The sequence below is a fragment of the Protomyctophum parallelum genome (genome assembly GCF_964188405.1).
Source record: "Protomyctophum parallelum genome assembly, chromosome: 20".
Classification (NCBI taxonomy): Eukaryota; Metazoa; Chordata; class Actinopteri; order Myctophiformes; family Myctophidae; genus Protomyctophum; species Protomyctophum parallelum.
Window position 1 is genome coordinate 3,436,085 of NC_139718.1, and position 22,062 is coordinate 3,458,146.

General features: G+C 50.7%; 1 protein-coding gene across 3 annotated transcripts in view; it reads left to right on the forward strand.

Moving 5' to 3' along the window:
* hhipl1 (HHIP-like 1) overlaps positions 1-22,062 on the forward strand; it is a gene marked incomplete at its 3' end in the record, with an annotated part of 63,479 nt that overhangs the window by 41,175 nt on the left and 242 nt on the right. For all 3 annotated transcript variants that reach the window (XM_083791136.1, XM_083791137.1, XM_083791138.1), the window contains 7 exons: positions 11,393-11,447; positions 13,984-14,074; positions 17,271-17,352; positions 18,073-18,155; positions 19,441-19,609; positions 20,035-20,129; positions 21,020-21,162. In XM_083791136.1, coding sequence (XP_083647262.1) covers positions 11,393-11,447; positions 13,984-14,074; positions 17,271-17,352; positions 18,073-18,155; positions 19,441-19,609; positions 20,035-20,129; positions 21,020-21,162 — 718 coding nt within the window. The remainder of the gene's footprint in view (positions 1-11,392; positions 11,448-13,983; positions 14,075-17,270; positions 17,353-18,072; positions 18,156-19,440; positions 19,610-20,034; positions 20,130-21,019; positions 21,163-22,062) is intronic.

A 22,062-nucleotide genomic window follows, 5' to 3' on the forward strand; every position in this document is an offset into this window, starting at 1 on the left:
TCTAGAACCCTCTAGAGCAGAGGAGAGGGCCCTTCCTTCCTTCTAGAACCCACTAGAGCAGAGGAGAGGGCCCTTCCTTCCTTCTAGAACCCTCTAGAGCAGAGGAGAGGGCCCTTCCTTCCTTCTAGAACCCTCTAGAGCAGAGGAGAGGGCCCTTCCTTCCTTCTAGAACCCTCTAGAGCAGAGGAGAGGGCCCTTCCTTCCTTCTAGAACCCTCTAGAGCAGAGGAGAGGGCCCTTCCTTCCTTCTAGAACCCTCTAGAGCAGAGGAGAGGGCCCTTCCTTCCTTCTAGAACCCACTAGAGCAGAGGAGAGGGCCCTTCCTTCCTTCTAGAACCCTCTAGAGCAGAGGAGAGGGCCCTTCCTTCCTTCTAGAACCCTCTAGAGCAGAGGAGAGGGCCCTTCCTTCCTTCTAGAACCCTCTAGAGCAGAGGAGAGGGCCCTTCCTTCCTTCTAGAACCCTCTAGAGCAGAGGAGAGGGCCCTTCCTTCCTTCTAGAACCCTCTAGAGCAGAGGAGAGGGCCCTTCCTTCTAGAACCCTCTAGAGCAGAGGAGAGGGCCCTTCCTTCTAGAACCCTCTAGAGCAGAGGAGAGGGCCCTTCCTTCTAGAACCCTCTAGAGCAGAGGAGAGGGCCCTTCCTTCCTTCTAGAACCCACTAGAGCAGAGGAGAGGGCCCTTCCTTCCTTCTAGAACCCACTAGAGCAGAGGAGAGGGCCCTTCCTTCCTTCTAGAACCCACTAGAGCAGAGGAGAGGGCCCTTCTTCCTTCTAGAACCCTCTAGAGCAGAGGAGAGGGCCCTTCCTTCCTTCTAGAACCCACTAGAGCAGAGGAGAGGGCCCTTCCTTCTAGAACCCACTAGAGCAGAGGAGAGGGCCCTTCCTTCCTTCTAGAACCCACTAGAGCAGAGGAGAGGGCCCTTCCTTCTAGAACCCACTAGAGCAGAGGAGAGGGCCCTTCCTTCCTTCTAGAACCCTCTAGAGCAGAGGAGAGGGCCCTTCCTTCCTTCTAGAACCCACTAGAGCAGAGGAGAGGGCCCTTCCTTCCTTCTAGAACCCTCTAGAGCAGAGGAGAGGGCCCTTCCTTCTAGAACCCTCTAGAGCAGAGGAGAGGGCCCTTCCTTCCTTCTAGAACCCACTAGAGCAGAGGAGAGGGCCCTTCCTTCCTTCTAGAACCCTCTAGAGCAGAGGAGAGGGCCCTTCCTTCCTTCTAGAACCCTCTAGAGCAGAGGAGAGGGCCCTTCCTTCCTTCTAGAACCCTCTAGAGCAGAGGAGAGGGCCCTTCCTTCCTTCTAGAACCCTCTAGAGCAGAGGAGAGGGCCCTTCCTTCCTTCTAGAACCCTCTAGAGCAGAGGAGAGGGCCCTTCCTTCCTTCTAGAACCCACTAGAGCAGAGGAGAGGGCCCTTCCTTCCTTCTAGAACCCTCTAGAGCAGAGGAGAGGGCCCTTCCTTCCTTCTAGAACCCTCTAGAGCAGAGGAGAGGGCCCTTCCTTCCTTCTAGAACCCTCTAGAGCAGAGGAGAGGGCCCTTCCTTCCTTCTAGAACCCTCTAGAGCAGAGGAGAGGGCCCTTCCTTCCTTCTAGAACCCTCTAGAGCAGAGGAGAGGGCCCTTCCTTCCTTCTAGAACCCACTAGAGCAGAGGAGAGGGCCCTTCCTTCCTTCTAGAACCCTCTAGAGCAGAGGAGAGGGCCCTTCCTTCCTTCTAGAACCCTCTAGAGCAGAGGAGAGGGCCCTTCCTTCCTTCTAGAACCCTCTAGAGCAGAGGAGAGGGCCCTTCCTTCCTTCTAGAACCCTCTAGAGCAGAGGAGAGGGCCCTTCCTTCCTTCTAGAACCCTCTAGAGCAGAGGAGAGGGCCCTTCCTTCTAGAACCCTCTAGAGCAGAGGAGAGGGCCCTTCCTTCTAGAACCCTCTAGAGCAGAGGAGAGGGCCCTTCCTTCTAGAACCCTCTAGAGCAGAGGAGAGGGCCCTTCCTTCCTTCTAGAACCCACTAGAGCAGAGGAGAGGGCCCTTCCTTCCTTCTAGAACCCACTAGAGCAGAGGAGAGGGCCCTTCCTTCCTTCTAGAACCCACTAGAGCAGAGGAGAGGGCCCTTCCTTCCTTCTAGAACCCTCTAGAGCAGAGGAGAGGGCCCTTCCTTCCTTCTAGAACCCACTAGAGCAGAGGAGAGGGCCCTTCCTTCTAGAACCCACTAGAGCAGAGGAGAGGGCCCTTCCTTCCTTCTAGAACCCACTAGAGCAGAGGAGAGGGCCCTTCCTTCTAGAACCCACTAGAGCAGAGGAGAGGGCCCTTCCTTCCTTCTAGAACCCTCTAGAGCAGAGGAGAGGGCCCTTCCTTCCTTCTAGAACCCACTAGAGCAGAGGAGAGGGCCCTTCCTTCCTTCTAGAACCCTCTAGAGCAGAGGAGAGGGCCCTTCCTTCTAGAACCCTCTAGAGCAGAGGAGAGGGCCCTTCCTTCCTTCTAGAACCCACTAGAGCAGAGGAGAGGGCCCTTCCTTCCTTCTAGAACCCTCTAGAGCAGAGGAGAGGGCCCTTCCTTCCTTCTAGAACCCTCTAGAGCAGAGGAGAGGGCCCTTCCTTCCTTCTAGAACCCTCTAGAGCAGAGGAGAGGGCCCTTCCTTCCTTCTAGAACCCACTAGAGCAGAGGAGAGGGCCCTTCCTTCCTTCTAGAACCCACTAGAGCAGAGGAGAGGGCCCTTCCTTCCTTCTAGAACCCACTAGAGCAGAGGAGAGGGCCCTTCCTTCCTTCTAGAACCCTCTAGAGCAGAGGAGAGGGCCCTTCCTTCTAGAACCCACTAGAGCAGAGGAGAGGGCCCTTCCTTCTAGAACCCACTAGAGCAGAGGAGAGGGCCCTTCCTTCTAGAACCCTCTAGAGCAGAGGAGAGGGCCCTTCCTTCCTTCTAGAACCCTCCAGAGCAGAGGAGAGGGCCCTTCCTTCCTTCTAGAACCCTCTAGAGCAGAGGAGAGGGCCCTTCCTTCCTTCTAGAACCCTCTAGAGCAGAGGAGAGGGCCCTTCCTTCTAGAACCCACTAGAGCAGAGGAGAGGGCCCTTCCTTCTAGAACCCTCCAGAGCAGAGGAGAGGGCCCTTCCTTCCTTCTAGAACCCTCTAGAGCAGAGGAGAGGGCCCTTCCTTCTAGAACCCACTAGAGCAGAGGAGAGGGCCCTTCCTTCCTTCTAGAACCCTCTAGAGCAGAGGAGAGGGCCCTTCCTTCTAGAACCCTCTAGAGCAGAGGAGAGGGCCCTTCCTTCTAGAACCCTCTAGAGCAGAGGAGAGGGCCCTTCCTTCCTTCTAGAACCCACTAGAGCAGAGGAGAGGGCCCTTCCTTCTAGAACCCACTAGAGCAGAGGAGAGGGCCCTTCCTTCTAGAACCCTCTAGAGCAGAGGAGAGGGCCCTTCCTTCCTTCTAGAACCCACTAGAGCAGAGGAGAGGGCCCTTCCTTCCTTCTAGAACCCACTAGAGCAGAGGAGAGGGCCCTTCCTTCCTTCTAGAACCCACTAGAGCAGAGGAGAGGGCCCTTCCTTATAGAACCCTCTAGAGCAGAGGAGAGGGCCCTTCCTTCTAGAACCCTCTAGAGCAGAGGAGAGGGCCCTTCCTTCTAGAACCCTCTAGAGCAGAGGAGAGGGCCCTTCCTTCCTTCTAGAACCCTCTAGAGCAGAGGAGAGGGCCCTTCCTTCCTTCTAGAACCCACTAGAGCAGAGGAGAGGGCCCTTCCTTCCTTCTATAGAACCCTCTAGAGCAGAGGAGAGGGCCCTTCCTTCCTTCTAGAACCCACTAGAGCAGAGGAGAGGGCCCTTCCTTCTAGAACCCACTAGAGCAGAGGAGAGGGCCCTTCCTTCCTTCTAGAACCCTCTAGAGCAGAGGAGAGGGCCCTTCCTTCCTTCTAGAACCCACTAGAGCAGAGGAGAGGGCCCTTCCTTCCTTCTAGAACCCACTAGAGCAGAGGAGAGGGCCCTTCCTTCTAGAACCCTCTAGAGCAGAGGAGAGGGCCCTTCCTTCCTTCTAGAACCCTCTAGAGCAGAGGAGAGGGCCCTTCCTTCCTTCTAGAACCCTCTAGAGCAGAGGAGAGGGCCCTTCCTTCTAGAACCCACTAGAGCAGAGGAGAGGGCCCTTCCTTCTAGAACCCACTAGAGCAGAGGAGAGGGCCCTTCCTTCTAGAACCCTCTAGAGCAGAGGAGAGGGCCCTTCCTTCCTTCTAGAACCCTCCAGAGCAGAGGAGAGGGCCCTTCCTTCCTTCTAGAACCCTCTAGAGCAGAGGAGAGGGCCCTTCCTTCCTTCTAGAACCCTCTAGAGCAGAGGAGAGGGCCCTTCCTTCCTTCTAGAACCCTCTAGAGCAGAGGAGAGGGCCCTTCCTTCCTTCTAGAACCCACTAGAGCAGAGGAGAGGGCCCTTCCTTCTAGAACCCTCTAGAGCAGAGGAGAGGGCCCTTCCTTCTAGAACCCTCTAGAGCAGAGGAGAGGGCCCTTCCTTCCTTCTAGAACCCTCTAGAGCAGAGGAGAGGGCCCTTCCTTCCTTCTAGAACCCTCTAGAGCAGAGGAGAGGGCCCTTCCTTCCTTCTAGAACCCTCTAGAGCAGAGGAGAGGGCCCTTCCTTCCTTCTAGAACCCACTAGAGCAGAGGAGAGGGCCCTTCCTTCTAGAACCCTCTAGAGCAGAGGAGAGGGCCCTTCCTTCCTTCTAGAACCCTCTAGAGCAGAGGAGAGGGCCCTTCCTTCCTTCTAGAACCCTCTAGAGCAGAGGAGAGGGCCCTTCCTTCCTTCTAGAACCCACTAGAGCAGAGGAGAGGGCCCTTCCTTCCTTCTAGAACCCTCTAGAGCAGAGGAGAGGGCCCTTCCTTCCTTCTAGAACCCTCTAGAGCAGAGGAGAGGGCCCTTCCTTCCTTCTAGAACCCTCTAGAGCAGAGGAGAGGGCCCTTCCTTCCTTCTAGAACCCTCTAGAGCAGAGGAGAGGGCCCTTCCTTCCTTCTAGAACCCTCTAGAGCAGAGGAGAGGGCCCTTCCTTCCTTCTAGAACCCACTAGAGCAGAGGAGAGGGCCCTTCCTTCCTTCTAGAACCCTCTAGAGCAGAGGAGAGGGCCCTTCCTTCCTTCTAGAACCCTCTAGAGCAGAGGAGAGGGCCCTTCCTTCCTTCTAGAACCCTCTAGAGCAGAGGAGAGGGCCCTTCCTTCCTTCTAGAACCCTCTAGAGCAGAGGAGAGGGCCCTTCCTTCCTTCTAGAACCCTCTAGAGCAGAGGAGAGGGCCCTTCCTTCTAGAACCCTCTAGAGCAGAGGAGAGGGCCCTTCCTTCTAGAACCCTCTAGAGCAGAGGAGAGGGCCCTTCCTTCTAGAACCCTCTAGAGCAGAGGAGAGGGCCCTTCCTTCCTTCTAGAACCCACTAGAGCAGAGGAGAGGGCCCTTCCTTCCTTCTAGAACCCACTAGAGCAGAGGAGAGGGCCCTTCCTTCCTTCTAGAACCCACTAGAGCAGAGGAGAGGGCCCTTCCTTCCTTCTAGAACCCTCTAGAGCAGAGGAGAGGGCCCTTCCTTCCTTCTAGAACCCACTAGAGCAGAGGAGAGGGCCCTTCCTTCTAGAACCCACTAGAGCAGAGGAGAGGGCCCTTCCTTCCTTCTAGAACCCACTAGAGCAGAGGAGAGGGCCCTTCCTTCTAGAACCCACTAGAGCAGAGGAGAGGGCCCTTCCTTCCTTCTAGAACCCTCTAGAGCAGAGGAGAGGGCCCTTCCTTCCTTCTAGAACCCACTAGAGCAGAGGAGAGGGCCCTTCCTTCCTTCTAGAACCCTCTAGAGCAGAGGAGAGGGCCCTTCCTTCTAGAACCCTCTAGAGCAGAGGAGAGGGCCCTTCCTTCCTTCTAGAACCCACTAGAGCAGAGGAGAGGGCCCTTCCTTCCTTCTAGAACCCTCTAGAGCAGAGGAGAGGGCCCTTCCTTCCTTCTAGAACCCTCTAGAGCAGAGGAGAGGGCCCTTCCTTCCTTCTAGAACCCTCTAGAGCAGAGGAGAGGGCCCTTCCTTCCTTCTAGAACCCACTAGAGCAGAGGAGAGGGCCCTTCCTTCCTTCTAGAACCCACTAGAGCAGAGGAGAGGGCCCTTCCTTCCTTCTAGAACCCACTAGAGCAGAGGAGAGGGCCCTTCCTTCCTTCTAGAACCCTCTAGAGCAGAGGAGAGGGCCCTTCCTTCCTTCTAGAACCCTCTAGAGCAGAGGAGAGGGCCCTTCCTTCCTTCTAGAACCCTCTAGAGCAGAGGAGAGGGCCCTTCCTTCCTTCTAGAACCCACTAGAGCAGAGGAGAGGGCCCTTCCTTCCTTCTAGAACCCACTAGAGCAGAGGAGAGGGCCCTTCCTTCCTTCTAGAACCCACTAGAGCAGAGGAGAGGGCCCTTCCTTCCTTCTAGAACCCTCTAGAGCAGAGGAGAGGGCCCTTCCTTCTAGAACCCACTAGAGCAGAGGAGAGGGCCCTTCCTTCTAGAACCCACTAGAGCAGAGGAGAGGGCCCTTCCTTCTAGAACCCTCTAGAGCAGAGGAGAGGGCCCTTCCTTCCTTCTAGAACCCTCCAGAGCAGAGGAGAGGGCCCTTCCTTCCTTCTAGAACCCTCTAGAGCAGAGGAGAGGGCCCTTCCTTCCTTCTAGAACCCTCTAGAGCAGAGGAGAGGGCCCTTCCTTCTAGAACCCACTAGAGCAGAGGAGAGGGCCCTTCCTTCTAGAACCCTCCAGAGCAGAGGAGAGGGCCCTTCCTTCCTTCTAGAACCCTCTAGAGCAGAGGAGAGGGCCCTTCCTTCTAGAACCCACTAGAGCAGAGGAGAGGGCCCTTCCTTCCTTCTAGAACCCTCTAGAGCAGAGGAGAGGGCCCTTCCTTCTAGAACCCTCTAGAGCAGAGGAGAGGGCCCTTCCTTCTAGAACCCTCTAGAGCAGAGGAGAGGGCCCTTCCTTCCTTCTAGAACCCACTAGAGCAGAGGAGAGGGCCCTTCCTTCTAGAACCCACTAGAGCAGAGGAGAGGGCCCTTCCTTCTAGAACCATCTAGAGCAGAGGAGAGGGCCCTTCCTTCTAGAACCCTCTAGAGCAGAGGAGAGGGCCCTTCCTTCTAGAACCCACTAGAGCAGAGGAGAGGGCCCTTCCTTCTAGAACCCTCTAGAGCAGAGGAGAGGGCCCTTCCTTCCTTCTAGAACCCTCTAGAGCAGAGGAGAGGGCCCTTCCTTCCTTCTAGAACCCTCTAGAGCAGAGGAGAGGGCCCTTTCTTCTAGAACCCTCCAGAGCAGAGGAGAGGGCCCTTCCTTCTAGAACCCTCTAGAGCAGAGGAGAGGGCCCTTCCTTCTAGAACCATCTAGAGCAGAGGAGAGGGCCCTTCCTTCTAGAACCCTCTAGAGCAGAGGAGAGGGCCCTTCCTTCCTTCTAGAACCCACTAGAGCAGAGGAGAGGGCCCTTCCTTCCTTCTAGAACCCTCTAGAGCAGAGGAGAGGGCCATTCCTTCCTTCTAGAACCCACTAGAGCAGAGGAGAGGGCCCTTCCTTCTAGAACCCTCCAGAGCAGAGGAGAGGGCCCTTCCTTCCTTCTAGAACCCTCTAGAGCAGAGGAGAGGGCCCTTCCTTCCTTCTAGAACCCACTAGAGCAGAGGAGAGGGCCCTTCCTTCCTTCTAGAACCCACTAGAGCAGAGGAGAGGGCCCTTCCTTCTAGAACCCTCTAGAGCAGAGGAGAGGGCCCTTCCTTCCTTCTAGAACCCTCTAGAGCAGAGGAGAGGGCCCTTCCTTCCTTCTAGAACCCACTAGAGCAGAGGAGAGGGCCCTTTCTTCTAGAACCCTCTAGAGCAGAGGAGAGGGCCCTTCCTTCCTTCTAGAACCCACTAGAGCAGAGGAGAGGGCCCTTCCTTCCTTCTAGAACCCTCTAGAGCAGAGGAGAGGGCCCTTCCTTCTAGAACCCTCTAGAGCAGAGGAGAGGGCCCTTCCTTCCTTCTAGAACCCTCTAGAGGAGAGGAGAGGGCCCTTCCTTCCTTCTAGAACCCTCTAGAGGAGAGGAGAGGGCCCTTCCTTCCTTCTACAACCCTCTAGAGCAGAGGAGAGGGCCCTTCCTTCCTTCTAGAACCCACTAGAGCAGAGGAGAGGGCCCTTTCTTCTAGAACCCTCTAGAGCAGAGGAGAGGGCCCTTCCTTCCTTCTAGAACCCACTAGAGCAGAGGAGAGGGCCCTTCCTTCCTTCTATAGAACCAACCCTCTAGAGCAGAGGAGAGGGCCCTTCCTTCCTTCTAGAACCCTCTAGAGCAGAGGAGAGGGCCCTTCCTTCCTTCTAGAACCCTCTAGAGCAGAGGAGAGGGCCCTTCCTTCTAGAACCCTCTAGAGCAGAGGAGAGGGCCCTTCCTTCTAGAACCCTCTAGAGCAGAGGAGAGGGCCCTTCCTTCCTTCTAGAACCCTCTAGAGCAGAGGAGAGGGCCCTTCCTTCCTTCTAGAACCCTCTAGAGCAGAGGAGAGGGCCCTTCCTTCCTTCTAGAACCCTCTAGAGCAGAGGAGAGGGCCCTTCCTTCTAGAACCCACTAGAGCAGAGGAGAGGGCCCTTCCTTCCTTCTAGAACCCTCTAGAGCAGAGGAGAGGGCCCTTCCTTCCTTCTAGAACCCACTAGAGCAGAGGAGAGGGCCCTTCCTTCCTTCTAGAACCCTCTAGAGCAGAGGAGAGGGCCCTTCCTTCCTTCTAGAACCCACTAGAGCAGAGGAGAGGGCCCTTCCTTCCTTCTAGAACCCACTAGAGCAGAGGAGAGGGCCCTTCCTTCCTTCTAGAACCCACTAGAGCAGAGGAGAGGGCCCTTCCTTCCTTCCTTCTAGAACCCACTAGAGCAGAGGAGAGGGCCCTTCCTTCCTTCTAGAACCCACTAGAGCAGAGGAGAGGGCCCTTCCTTCTAGAACCCTCTAGAGCAGAGGAGAGGGCCCTTCCTTCTAGAACCCACTAGAGCAGAGGAGAGGGCCCTTCCTTCCTTCCTTCTAGAACCCTCTAGAGCAGAGGAGAGGGCCCTTCCTTCCTTCTAGAACCCTCTAGAGCAGAGGAGAGGGCCCTTCCTTCTAGAACCCACTAGAGCAGAGGAGAGGGCCCTTCCTTCCTTCTAGAACCCACTAGAGCAGAGGAGAGGGCCCTTCCTTCTAGAACCCACTAGAGCAGAGGAGAGGGCCCTTCCTTCCTTCTAGAACCCACTAGAGCAGAGGAGAGGGCCCTTCCTTCCTTCTAGAACCCTCTAGAGCAGAGGAGAGGGCCCTTCCTTCCTTCTAGAACCCTCTAGAGCAGAGGAGAGGGCCCTTCCTTCCTTCTAGAACCCACTAGAGCAGAGGAGAGGGCCCTTCCTTCCTTCTAGAACCCTCTAGAGCAGAGGAGAGGGCCCTTCCTTCCTTCTATAGAACCCACTAGAGCAGAGGAGAGGGCCCTTCCTTCCTTCTAGAACCCACTAGAGCAGAGGAGAGGGCCCTTCCTTCTAGAACCCTCTAGAGCAGAGGAGAGGGCCCTTCCTTCTAGAACCCACTAGAGCAGAGGAGAGGGCCCTTCCTTCCTTCTAGAACCCACTAGAGCAGAGGAGAGGGCCCTTCCTTCTAGAACCCACTAGAGCAGAGGAGAGGGCCCTTCCTTCCTTCTAGAACCCACTAGAGCAGAGGAGAGGGCCCTTCCTTCCTTCTAGAACCCTCTAGAGCAGAGGAGAGGGCCCTTCCTTCCTTCTAGAACCCACTAGAGCAGAGGAGAGGGCCCTTCCTTCTAGAACCCACTAGAGCAGAGGAGAGGGCCCTTCCTTCTAGAACCCTCTAGAGCAGAGGAGAGGGCCCTTCCTTCCTTCTAGAACCCACTAGAGCAGAGGAGAGGGCCCTTCCTTCTAGAACCCTCTAGAGCAGAGGAGAGGGCCCTTCCTTCTAGAACCCTCTAGAGCAGAGGAGAGGGCCCTTCCTTCTAGAACCCTCTAGAGCAGAGGAGAGGGCCCTTCCTTCTAGAACCCACTAGAGCAGAGGAGAGGGCCCTTCCTTCTAGAACCCTCTAGAGCAGAGGAGAGGGCCCTTCCTTCTAGAACCCTCTAGAGCAGAGGAGAGGGCCCTTCCTTCCTTCTAGAACCCTCTAGAGCAGAGGAGAGGGCCCTTCCTTCTAGAACCCACTAGAGCAGAGGAGAGGGCCCTTCCTTCCTTCTAGAACCCACTAGAGCAGAGGAGAGGGCCCTTCCTTCCTTCTAGAACCCTCTAGAGCAGAGGAGAGGGCCCTTCCTTCCTTCTAGAACCCTCTAGAGCAGAGGAGAGGGCCCTTCCTTCTAGAACCCACTAGAGCAGAGGAGAGGGCCCTTCCTTCTAGAACCCTCTAGAGCAGAGGAGAGGGCCCTTCCTTCTAGAACCCTCTAGAGCAGAGGAGAGGGCCCTTCCTTCTAGAACCCACTAGAGCAGAGGAGAGGGCCCTTCCTTCCTTCTATAGAACCCACTAGAGCAGAGGAGAGGGCCCTTCCTTCCTTCTAGAACCCTCTAGAGCAGAGGAGAGGGCCCTTCCTTCCTTCTAGAACCCTCTAGAGCAGAGGAGAGGGCCCTTCCTTCCTTCTAGAACCCTCTAGAGCAGAGGAGAGGGCCCTTCCTTCCTTCTAGAACCCTCTAGAGCAGAGGAGAGGGCCCTTCCTTCCTTCTAGAACCCACTAGAGCAGAGGAGAGGGCCCTTCCTTCTAGAACCCTCTAGAGCAGAGGAGAGGGCCCTTCCTTCCTTCTAGAACCCACTAGAGCAGAGGAGAGGGCCCTTCCTTCCTTCTAGAACCCACTAGAGCAGAGGAGAGGGCCCTTCCTTCTAGAACCCTCTAGAGCAGAGGAGAGGGCCCTTCCTTCCTTCTAGAACCCTCTAGAGCAGAGGAGAGGGCCCTTCCTTCCTTCTAGAACCCACTAGAGCACAGGAGAGGGCCCTTCCTTCTAGAACCCTCTAGAGCAGAGGAGAGGGCCCTTCCTTCCTTCTAGAACCCACTAGAGCAGAGGAGAGGGCCCTTCCTTCCTTCTAGAACCCACTAGAGCAGAGGAGAGGGCCCTTCCTTCTAGAACCCTCTAGAGCAGAGGAGAGGGCCCTTCCTTCTAGAACCCTCTAGAGCAGAGGAGAGGGCCCTTCCTTCCTTCTAGAACCCTCTAGAGCAGAGGAGAGGGCCCTTCCTTCCTTCTAGAACCCTCCAGAGCAGAGGAGAGGGCCCTTCCTTCCTTCTAGAACCCTCTAGAGCAGAGGAGAGGGCCCTTCCTTCCTTCTAGAACCCTCTAGAGCAGAGGAGAGGGCCCTTCCTTCCTTCTAGAACCCTCTAGAGCAGAGGAGAGGGCCCTTCCTTCCTTCTAGAACCCTCTAGAGCAGAGGAGAGGGCCCTTCCTTCCTTCTAGAACCCTCTAGAGCAGAGGAGAGGGCCCTTCCTTCTAGACTAACACTAAATGTAATTAGTTACTGTAACGTTGTTTTACAGGCGTCTGATGAGTCTCCAGGAAGACAGGCAGACATCTGGATGGACGTACAACCAGGTGTGTATGGGCGTGCGCGGCTCAGTGACGTGTTGTATAGGTGTGTATGGGCGTGCGCGGCTCAGTGACGTGTTGTATAGGTGTGTATGGGCGTGCGCGGCTCAGTGACGTGTTGTATAGGTGTGTATGGGCGTGCGCGGCTCAGTGACGTGTTGTATAGGTGTGTATGGGCGTGCGCGGCTCAGTGACGTGTTGTATAGGTGTGTATGGGTTATATGTGTTGTTATGTTGTGTTGTTATATTGTGTTGTTATGTTGTGTTGTTATGTTGTGTTATATTGTGTTGTGTATATATAGGTGTGTATGGGCGTTGGTCAGACCTGTGTTGTGTTGTTATATTGTGTTGTGTGTGTATAGGTGTGTATGGGCGTAGGTCAGACCTGTGTTGTGTTATATTGTGTTGTTATATTCTGTTGTGTGTGTATATGTGTGTATGGGCGTTGGTCAGACCTGTGTTGTGTTGTTATATTGTGTTGTTATATTGTGTTGTGTATATATAGGTGTGTATGGGCGTAGGTCAGACCTGTGTTGTGTTGTTATGTTGTGTTGTTATATTGTGTTGTTATATTGTGTTGTTATGTTGTGTTGTTATATTGTGTTGTGTGTGTATAGGTGTGTATGGGCGTAGGTCAGACCTGTGTTGTGTTATTATATTGTGTTGTTATGTTGTGTTGTTATATTGTGTTGTTATATTGTGTTGTTATATTGTGTTGTGTATATATAGGTGTGTATGGGCGTTGGTCAGACCTGTGTTGTGTTATATTGTGTTGTTATATTGTGTTGTGTGTGTATATGTGTGTATGGGCGTTGGTCAGACCTGTGTTGTGTTGTTATGTTGTGTTGTTATATTGTGTTGTGTGTGTATAGGTGTGTATGGGCGTAGGTCAGACCTGTGTTGTGTTGTTATGTTGTGTTGTTATATTGTGTTGTGTATATATAGGTGTGTATGGGTTATATGTGTTGTTATGTTGTGTTGTTATATTGTGTTGTGTATATATAGGTGTGTATGGGCGTTGGTCAGACCTGTGTTGTGTTGTTATGTTGTGTTGTTATATTGTGTTGTGTATATATAGGTGTGTATGGGCGTAGGTCAGACCTGTGTTGTGTTGTTATGTTGTGTTGTTATATTGTGTTGTGTGTGTATAGGTGTGTATGGGCGTAGGTCAGACCTGTGTTGTGTTGTTATGTTGTGTTGTTATATTGTGTTGTGTGTGTATAGGTGTGTATGGGCGTAGGTCAGACCTGTGTTGTGTTGTTATGTTGTGTTGTTATGTTGTGTTGTTATATTGTGTTGTGTTGTATATATAGGTGTGTATGGGCGTAGGTCAGACCTGTGTTGTGTTATTATATTGTGTTGTTATGTTGTGTTGTTATATTGTGTTGTTATATTGTGTTGTGTATATATAGGTGTGTATGGGCGTTGGTCAGACCTGTGTTGTGTTGTTATATTGTGTTGTGTGTATAGGTGTGTATGGGCGTTGGTCAGACCTGTGTTGTGTTATATTGTGTTGTTATATTGTGTTGTGTGTGTATATGTGTGTATGGGCGTTGGTCAGACCTGTGTTGTGTTGTTATGTTGTGTTGTTATATTGTGTTGTGTATATATAGGTGTGTATGGGCGTAGGGCAGACCTGTGTTGTGTTATATTGTGTTGTTATGTTGTGTTGTGTATATATAGGTGTGTATGGGCGTTGGTCAGACCTGTGTTGTGTTGTTATATTGTGTTGTGTGTGTATAGGTGTGTATGGGCGTTGGTCAGACCTGTGTTGTGTTATATTGTGTTGTTATATTGTGTTGTGTGTGTATAGGTGTGTATGGGCGTTGGTCAGACCTGTGTTGTGTTGTTATATTGTGTTGTGTATATATAGGTGTGTATGGGCGTAGGGCAGACCTGTGTTGTGTTGTTATATTGTGTTGTTATATTGTGTTGTGTGTGTATAGGTGTGTATGGGCGTTGGTCAGACCTGTGTTGTGTTGTTATATTGTGTTGTGTGTATATATAGGTGTGTATGGGCGTTGGTCAGACCTGTGTTGTGTTGTTATATTGTGTTGTTATATTGTGTTGTGTGTGTATAGGTGTGTATGGGCGTTGGTCAGACCTGTGTTGTGTTATATTGTGTTGTTATATTGTGTTGTATATATAGGTGTGTATGGGCGTTGGTCAGACCTGTGTTGTGTTGTTATATTGTGTTGTGTGTGTATAGGTGTGTATGGGCGTTGGTCAGACCTGTGTTGTGTTGTTATATTGTGTTGTTATATTGTGTTGTGTGTGTATAGGTGTGTATGGGCGTTGGTCAGACCTGTGTTGTGTTGTTATATTGTGTTGTGTGTGTATAGGTGTGTATGGGCGTTGGTCAGACCTGTGTTGTGTTGTTATATTGTGTTGTGTGTGTATAGGTGTGTATGGGCGTAGGTCAGACCTGTGTTGTGTTATATTGTGTTGTTATATTGTGTTGTGTGTGTATAGGTGTGTATGGGCGTTGGTCAGACCTGTGTTGTGTTATATTGTGTTGTTATATTGTGTTGTGTGTGTATAGGTGTGTATGGGCGTTGGTCAGACCTGTGCGTTTCCTGGAATCATCAACAACTACCATCCTTACATCATCTCCTTCGCTGAGGATGAAGCAGGTAACATTTATACTCCTTTATTTACCATACATGTATTTATGTTAATTATGGAATGGAGCATTTCCCGTCAGTCAGCGTAGTTCCAAACATTGGAACTATCCCATTGAGATAGAATGAGCACTTCCGCATTCCATTGTTACAGGCGGAGTCAACACGAATGTCGCCACTCTTACTAGATTACGCTGAATGCCGCTCTGATTGGCCGAAATTAGCTCAGCTGTTTCAAGTCAAAGTTGCAAGTCCACAATGACTCACGGATGGACGCGTTGTGAGCTTGTAGATCTGCTATTGTTTATGTGCAAGACCGTTCTACGGAGCAGCATAGCATGTTAAGTTGTTCACACAATGTTTTGGAGAGTGGAGACTGGAGCGGGGAGGAGGAGGAGGAATGAACCATGCAATGTTTTTCATACAACCCTAAATGTTCAACAACAAGTTACAACCACAGTTCCTTTGGTTTTTAGAAGGCGCTACAAGCTAGGGGGAGGTTTACTAGCTAGCAGGCTGCCATGCTATGAATCAGATGAATAAGATGATCAACTACTTAACTCCATCGCAAGTCTTTTGCGACTATTAGAACTATGATCGTGCGGCATAGCCGTTTGTTTTTAATAATGCCACACGCGGCACGCCTGGACTTTTGTTGGATAAGCATGAAGAAACATGAAATCACGGCAAGAGCTACTGTAGTTTGACTGTCACCAAACTGGATAATATTGGGCAGAGTGAGGAGGAACTCCTGCTATACTTTACTGTACCGGACGACGACGACACATCTCCAATCTAACTTGTTGAACAAACTACAGTAATAAACTCACCAATAGTAAAAGTATTTACACACTGTAGTTGTCCCCATTGATCTTATGAGCCTATGAGGCATATCGCATTATGCTTTTCCCAAAGAAAATCTGTCTTGAATGCTGCTATAGTGCCACCGCCGCCCACCGCACCTACACGAGTGAGGGTGACGGCAAAACCCACGTACAGTAGGCTTGTGTATGATAAAACCCACGTACAGTAGGCTTGTGTATGATAAGACCCACGTACAGTAGGCTTGTGTATGATAAAACCCACGTACAGTAGGCTTGTATATGATATGAAAACAATCAGCCAGGAATGGATTAGTACTGAAGCTGGCGAACTACCAACAAAACAACAGAGCTCACAGCTGCATGCCTGCATGTCTGCTGTAGAAAAGAAAAGAAAAAAAGAAAGAAAAGAAAACCTACAAAATATTAAAAATAATATTAGCGAATAATCTGATGTCAATTAACAGTGTTGTTAGGTTATAAAGTTCAACTGGAGCCACAAACCACCAGGAAACAGGATTTTTGTATTATCCAGTTTTATTAGGATAATAAACGTTGACATTGATCAACTGTTGACGTGGACATTGATGATGATTGCCTTGATGGTTCTATAAATAAACAAAGGAAATAAAATAGTTATAGTATCTTTCTACATAAACATTAAATTATAAAGTATGGCCTTTAGTTCATATTTATACATTTCCTATTGCATATTCAAATAATAATTAGCCACATATCTAGTATAAGTTCATAATATAAATCAGAATATAAGTATAAATCAAATGCATCAGTCTTAAATATAACCCACATCATGGTGACTTACATTGAAACAAGTTCAAAGACGCATAGGGAATCATCTGGTCATGCACACAGCAAACAAGGGTGTGGCTGTGTGGTTGGGGGTAAGGGTGGGGTTGGGGATAAGGGTGTGGCTGTGTGGTTGGGGATAAGGGTGTGGCTGTGTGGTTGGGGGTAAGGGTGGGGTTGGGGATAAGGGTGTGGCTGTGTGGTTGGGGATAAGGGTGGGGTTGGGGATAAGGGTGTGGCTGTGTGGTTGGTGGTAAGGGTGGGGTTGGGGATAAGGGTGTGGCTGTGTGGTTGGGGATAAGGGTGTGGCTGTGTGGTTGGGGGTAAGGGTGGGGTTGGGTATAAGGGTGTGGCTGTGTGGTTGGGGATAAGGGTGGGGTTGGGGATAAGGGTGTGGCTGTGTGGTTGGGGGTAAGGGTGGGGTTGGGGATAAGGGTGTGGCTGTGTGGTTGGGGATAAGGGTGTGGCTGTGTGGTTGGGGGTAAGGGTGGGGTTGGGGATAAGGGTGTGGCTGTGTGGTTGGGGATAAGGGTGGGGTTGGGGATAAGGGTGTGGCTGTGTGGTTGGTGGTAAGGGTGGGGTTGGGGATAAGGGTGTGGCTGTGTGGTTGGGGATAAGGGTGTGGCTGTGTGGTTGGGGGTAAGGGTGGGGTTGGGGATAAGGGTGTGGCTGTGTGGTTGGGGATAAGGGTGGGGTTGGGGATAAGGGTGTGGCTGTGTGGTTGGTGGTAAGGGTGGGGTTGGGGATAAGGGTGTGGCTGTGTGGTTGGGGATAAGGGTGTGGCTGTGTGGTTGGGGGTAAGGGTGGGGTTGGGGATAAGGGTGTGGCTGTGTGGTTGGGGATAAGGGTGGGGTTGGGGATAAGGGTGTGGCTGTGTGGTTGGTGGTAAGGGTGGGGTTGGGGATAAGGGTGTGGCTGTGTGGTTGGGGGTAAGGGTGGGGTTGGGGATAAGGGTGTGGCTGTGTGGTTGGGGATAAGGGTGTGGTTGGGGATAAGGGTGTGGCTGTGTGGTTGGGGGTAAGGGTGGGGTTGGGGATAAGGGTGTGGCTGTGTGGTTGGGGATAAGGGGACAAGTGAGCATCCAGGCCTGCTTTATTGAGAGGAAGTGGGGGGGAGGAAGTGAGGGAGGCAGTGGGGCACTGCCACAAGTCCTTCCTGATCCATTGTGGGGTCTCCTTGTGGAGCGGAGGGGAACTTGCCCTTTACAGTTTGTGACAAGTGTCGACTAGTGTTTTGCTAGTCGACTAGTCGACTATTCGATTATTATGTTAATGCCCTAACGTACAGTACATACATTAATATCCACTAGTGCTACCCAAAAGGTGAAGGCAGAAGCCGAGGCTTATTGCGCCTACCCTAGTTTGAACATGACTCAGAATACACTAAGCAGAGTATAATGAAGGTACAGGTTGTAATTTGGGGAGTTGTACTTCATGTTGTACTTCATACTTGATGCTGTACTTCATGTACTTCATGTTGTACTTCATGTTGTACTTCATACTTGATGCTGTACTTCATGTACTTCATGTTGTACTTCATGTAATTCATGTACTTCATGTACTTGATGTTCTGTGTTTCAGGAGAGCTGTACTTCCTGTCGACAGAGATCCCCAGCGCCACCTCTCCCTCTGGAGTGGTCTACAAGGTGGTGGATCCTTCACGGTGAGAATCTATCTATCTATCTAATCTATCTATCTATCTAATCTATCTATCTATCTATCTATCTAATCTATCTATCCTTCACGGTGAGGATTCACCTGTTCATTAAACTGTCCCTCCGTCCGCCCGCCGACTCTCTCTCTCTCTCTCTCTCTCTCTCTCTCTCTCTCTCTCTCTCTCTCTCTCTCTCTCTCTCTCTCTCTCTCTCTCTCTCTCTCTCTCTCTCTCTCTCTCTCTCTCTCTCTCTCTCTCTAACTAACTTCACCTAGTCTGTATTACCTTAATAAACATGGTCATGAATACTTTCTGCTTCCAGTCACTAGTTTAAAGTCTCATTTCTAATGTCATAATGTTCTTTTTGGAAAATTATGGTCCCATTTAGTCGCGTATGTCGCGTATGTTCTGAGGGGCGTGGCTACCGTTACAGTCTATGATCGGGATTCCCCTCCCACTCGAGTCAAAATAAAAACCAACGGAGAAGAAGCGGGGAAGTCCCGCCTCGTTGTCTGGGCCAGCCAATGGGCCAGCTGGGCCCAAACGGATCTAGAAAGATGGCGATGTACAATTCAAGGACTGACAGGCTTCATTTTACGTTCATGTTAGACCCTGGGAACGCTTTGTCCATATTTTTTACAGTCTATGATATGTATATATATATATTGTTATATATTGTATATATATATTGTTATTGATATGTATATATATATTGTTGTGTATTTCCAGACGGGCTCCTCCCAGACAGTGTCACTATGACCCTCGTCCAGTCTGGGTGAAGAGCAAACTCATCCCATTCGTTCCTCAGGAAAGTAAGTCTGTCTGTCCGCCCAATCACAACCTACCATAACTCTGTCCAATCACAACCTACCATAACACTGCCCAATCACAACCTACCATAACTCTGTCCTATCACAACCTACCATAACACTGCCCAATCACAACCTACCATAACACTGCCCAATCACAACCTACCATAACACTGCCCAATCACAACCTACCATAACACTGCCCAATCACAACCTACCATAACACTGCCCAATCACAACCTACCATAACACTGCCCAATCACAACCTACCATAACACTGCCCAATCACAACCTACCATAACTCTGCCCAATCAAAACCTACCATAACTCTGTCCAATCAAAACCTGACTAGCTGCCCTCCCGGCATTTGCACCTATAATGTCAGCCTCTCCAAATGATCCAGAATGCCCATTGGCCCATTGCAAGCTGCTGTACTCTGTCGTCAACCCTAAGCCATTCCCGCCTATTGAAATGGACGGGTAGAGGGGATCCAGAATGCTGCAGCTCGCTTGGTCTTCAACCAGCCACTGATGAAATGATATATCACCATGTGTTGTTGTAGCTTACTGTAAATCGCTCTGGATTCAGAGCGTCTGATGAAATGATATATTACCATGTGTTGTTGTAGCTTACTGTAAATCGCTCTGGATTCAGAGCGTCTGATGAAATGATATATCACCATGTGTTGTTGTAGCTTACTGTAAATCGCTCTGGATTCAGAGCGTCTGATGAAATGATATATTACCATGTGTTGTTGTAGCTTACTGTAAATCGCTCTGGATTCAGAGCGTCTGATGAAATGATATATTACCATGTGTTGTTGTAGCTTACTGTATATCGCTCTGGATTCAGAGCGTCTGATGAAATGATATATTACCATGTGTTGTTGTAGCTTACTGTATATCGCTCTGGATTCAGAGCGTCTGATGAAATGATATATTACCATGTGTTGTTGTAGCTTACTGTATATCGCTCTGGATTCAGAGCGTCTGATGAAATGATATATTACCATGTGTTGTTGTAGCTTACTGTAAATCGCTCTGGATTCAGAGCGTCTGATGAAATGATATTTTACCATGTGTTGTTGTAGCTTACTGTAAATCGCTCTGGATTCAGAGCGTCTGATGAAATGATATATTACCATGTGTTGTTGTAGCTTACTGTAAAATGCTCTGGATTCAGAGCGTCTGATGAAATGATATTTTACCATGTGTTGTTGTAGCTTACTGTAAATCGCTCTGGATTCAGAGCGTCTGATGAAATGACTACACTGTAAACTGTAACTCAGCGTTCACGGGCGTGGAACCAGCAACCAAGCACACGGGAGAGCCAGCTGAGCCTACGGAGGCCCCCGAGGGCCAAACTAAAGACTGGCTCCAGGAACTGATGGACCTACTGGGGGTCCCAGAGCCCCCCACGGCCGCCCCCTCCCCCACCTCCACCACCAGACCACCCAGGTACGTGTTGATGTCCTCCACTAATACATACACGTGGCCCCTGGTGGTCCGGGGGCCACGTGTGGCCCCCGGACCACCAGGGGCCTGGGGGCCACATATGGGGGGCCACATGTGGGCCTGGGGGCCGCCAGGGGCCTGGGGGCCACAATTTGGAATTGGATTCCCTTCGGACTATTTTCATGGTATGCACAGTGCTTCAGACCGGAAAGGGGAGTGTCCGCTCAGATTCTGAGCGCAACGTACTTCCCTCACAGGGATACGGTCCTTTTTTCCCAGAAGTCTTTCTCGCCCGCCTAGTGGCGAAAAATAAAACTTCTGGGAACTCAGATTAAACTAAACTAAACTCTAACTGTGTGTACCGTGCGCCCGCCCAGGAATACCAAACTAAACTAAACTGTAACTGTGTGTACCGTGCGCCCGCCCAGGAATACCAAACGGAAAGGCCGACGGAGGAAAGGCAAGCAGCGGACGGAGGAACCTCGCGACGGAGCGGTGCGCCTGGCCGGGGGGGACGAGCACGGTGAGGGGCGTGGCCCAATTATTAAAATAAATAATGTGACAGTTACTGACCGAGGCTAAGTCATTGAATTTATTTTATTGTTTTCGTTTTTTCCTGTCATGTTATGAAAGCAGGGAATCATAGCTTCAAATTGACATATTGGTTGTTCAGTTTGACCCACCAGTTTTGGAGATATGGCTTATAGAGTAATGTCTGGCAGAGAAACAGAGAGTTGAGAAAACAGGCTTGAAAAAGGTTCACTTCTGTGGTCTCTAACATTACACCTATAGCTACATGTTTAAGCATTTATTTCATATTTACATGTCTTCTGTGGTCTCTAACATTACACCTATAGCTACATGTTTAAGCATTTATTTCATATTTACATGTCTTCTGTGGTCTCTAACATTACACCTATAGCTACATGTTTAAGCATTTATTTCATATTTACATGTCTTCTGTGGACTCTAACATTACACCTATAGCTACATGTTTAAGCATTTATTTCATATTTACATGTCTTCTGTGGACTCTAACATTACACCTAGCTACATGTTTAAGCATTTATTTCATATTTACATGTCTTCTGTGGTCTCTAACATTACACCTAGCTACATGTTTAAGCATTTATTTCATATTTACATGTCTTCTGTGGTCTCTAACATTACACCTAGCTACATGTTTAAGCATTTATTTCATATTTACATGTCTTCTGTGGTCTCTAACATTACACCTAGCTACATGTTTAAGCATTTATTTCATATTTACATGTCTTCTGTGGTCTCTAACATTACACCTAGCTACATGTTTAAGCATTTATTTCATATTTACATGTCTTCTGTGGTCTCTCCAGTCTCTCCTCAACAGTTAGTCTTGTTTTCTCCTCCCCCCCCCCCCCTCCCTCTCTATAGAGCGCGGTGGTGGGGGCCTCAGCGACCGCGGCCGGGTGGAGGTGTTGGCGGGGGGGGAGTGGGGCACGGTGTGTGACGACCTGTGGACCACCAGCAACGCTGCAGTGGTCTGTCGACAGCTGGGCTTCCCCTACGCCCTGAAGGTACTGCCCTAAACCCCTAACCCCTAACCCCCTACGCCCTGAAGGTACTGCCCTAAACCCCTAACCCCTAACCCCTAACCCCCTACGCCCTGAAGGTACTGCCCTAAACCCATAACCCCTAACCCCCTACGCCCTGAAGGTACTGCCCTAAACCCCTAACCCCTAACCCCCTACGCCCTGAAGGTACTGCCCTAAACCCATAACCCCTAACCCCTAACCCCCTACGCCCTGAAGGTACTGCCCTAAACCCCTAACCCCTAACCCCCTACGCCCTGAAGGTACTGCCCTAAACCCCTAACCCCTAAACCCCTACGCCCTGAAGGTACTGCCCTAAACCCCTAACCCCTAACCCCCTACGCCCTGAAGGTACTACCCTAAACCCCTAAACCCCTAACCCCCTACGCCCTGAAGGTACTGCCCTAAACCCCTAACCCCTAACCCCCTACGCCCTGAAGGTACTACCCTAAACCCCTAACCCCCTACGCCCTGAAGGTACTGCCCTAAACCCCTAACCCCCTACGCCCTGAAGGTACTGCCCTAAACCCCTAAACCCCTAACCCCCTACGCCCTGAAGGTACTACCCTAAACCCATAACCCCTAACCCCCTACGCCCTGAAGGTACTACCCTAAACCCCTAACCCCCTACGCCCTGAAGGTACTACCCTAAACCCCTAACCCCCTACGCCCTGACATTTTGATAAAAAAGATAGATTCACTCGTATACCAAAATCGGTTTTAATTGGAAAGGAAAAAATGCTTCTCAGGTCAAATATTGATATGCGATTAATTTCCATCAATTAATTGCAATGCCTCTAATTAATTAGAATATTTTCCATCTTGATTGAGTCCCAGTTGTTAAACACAGAATGTGTTACAGTAACACTGACTGTGTTAATGTAA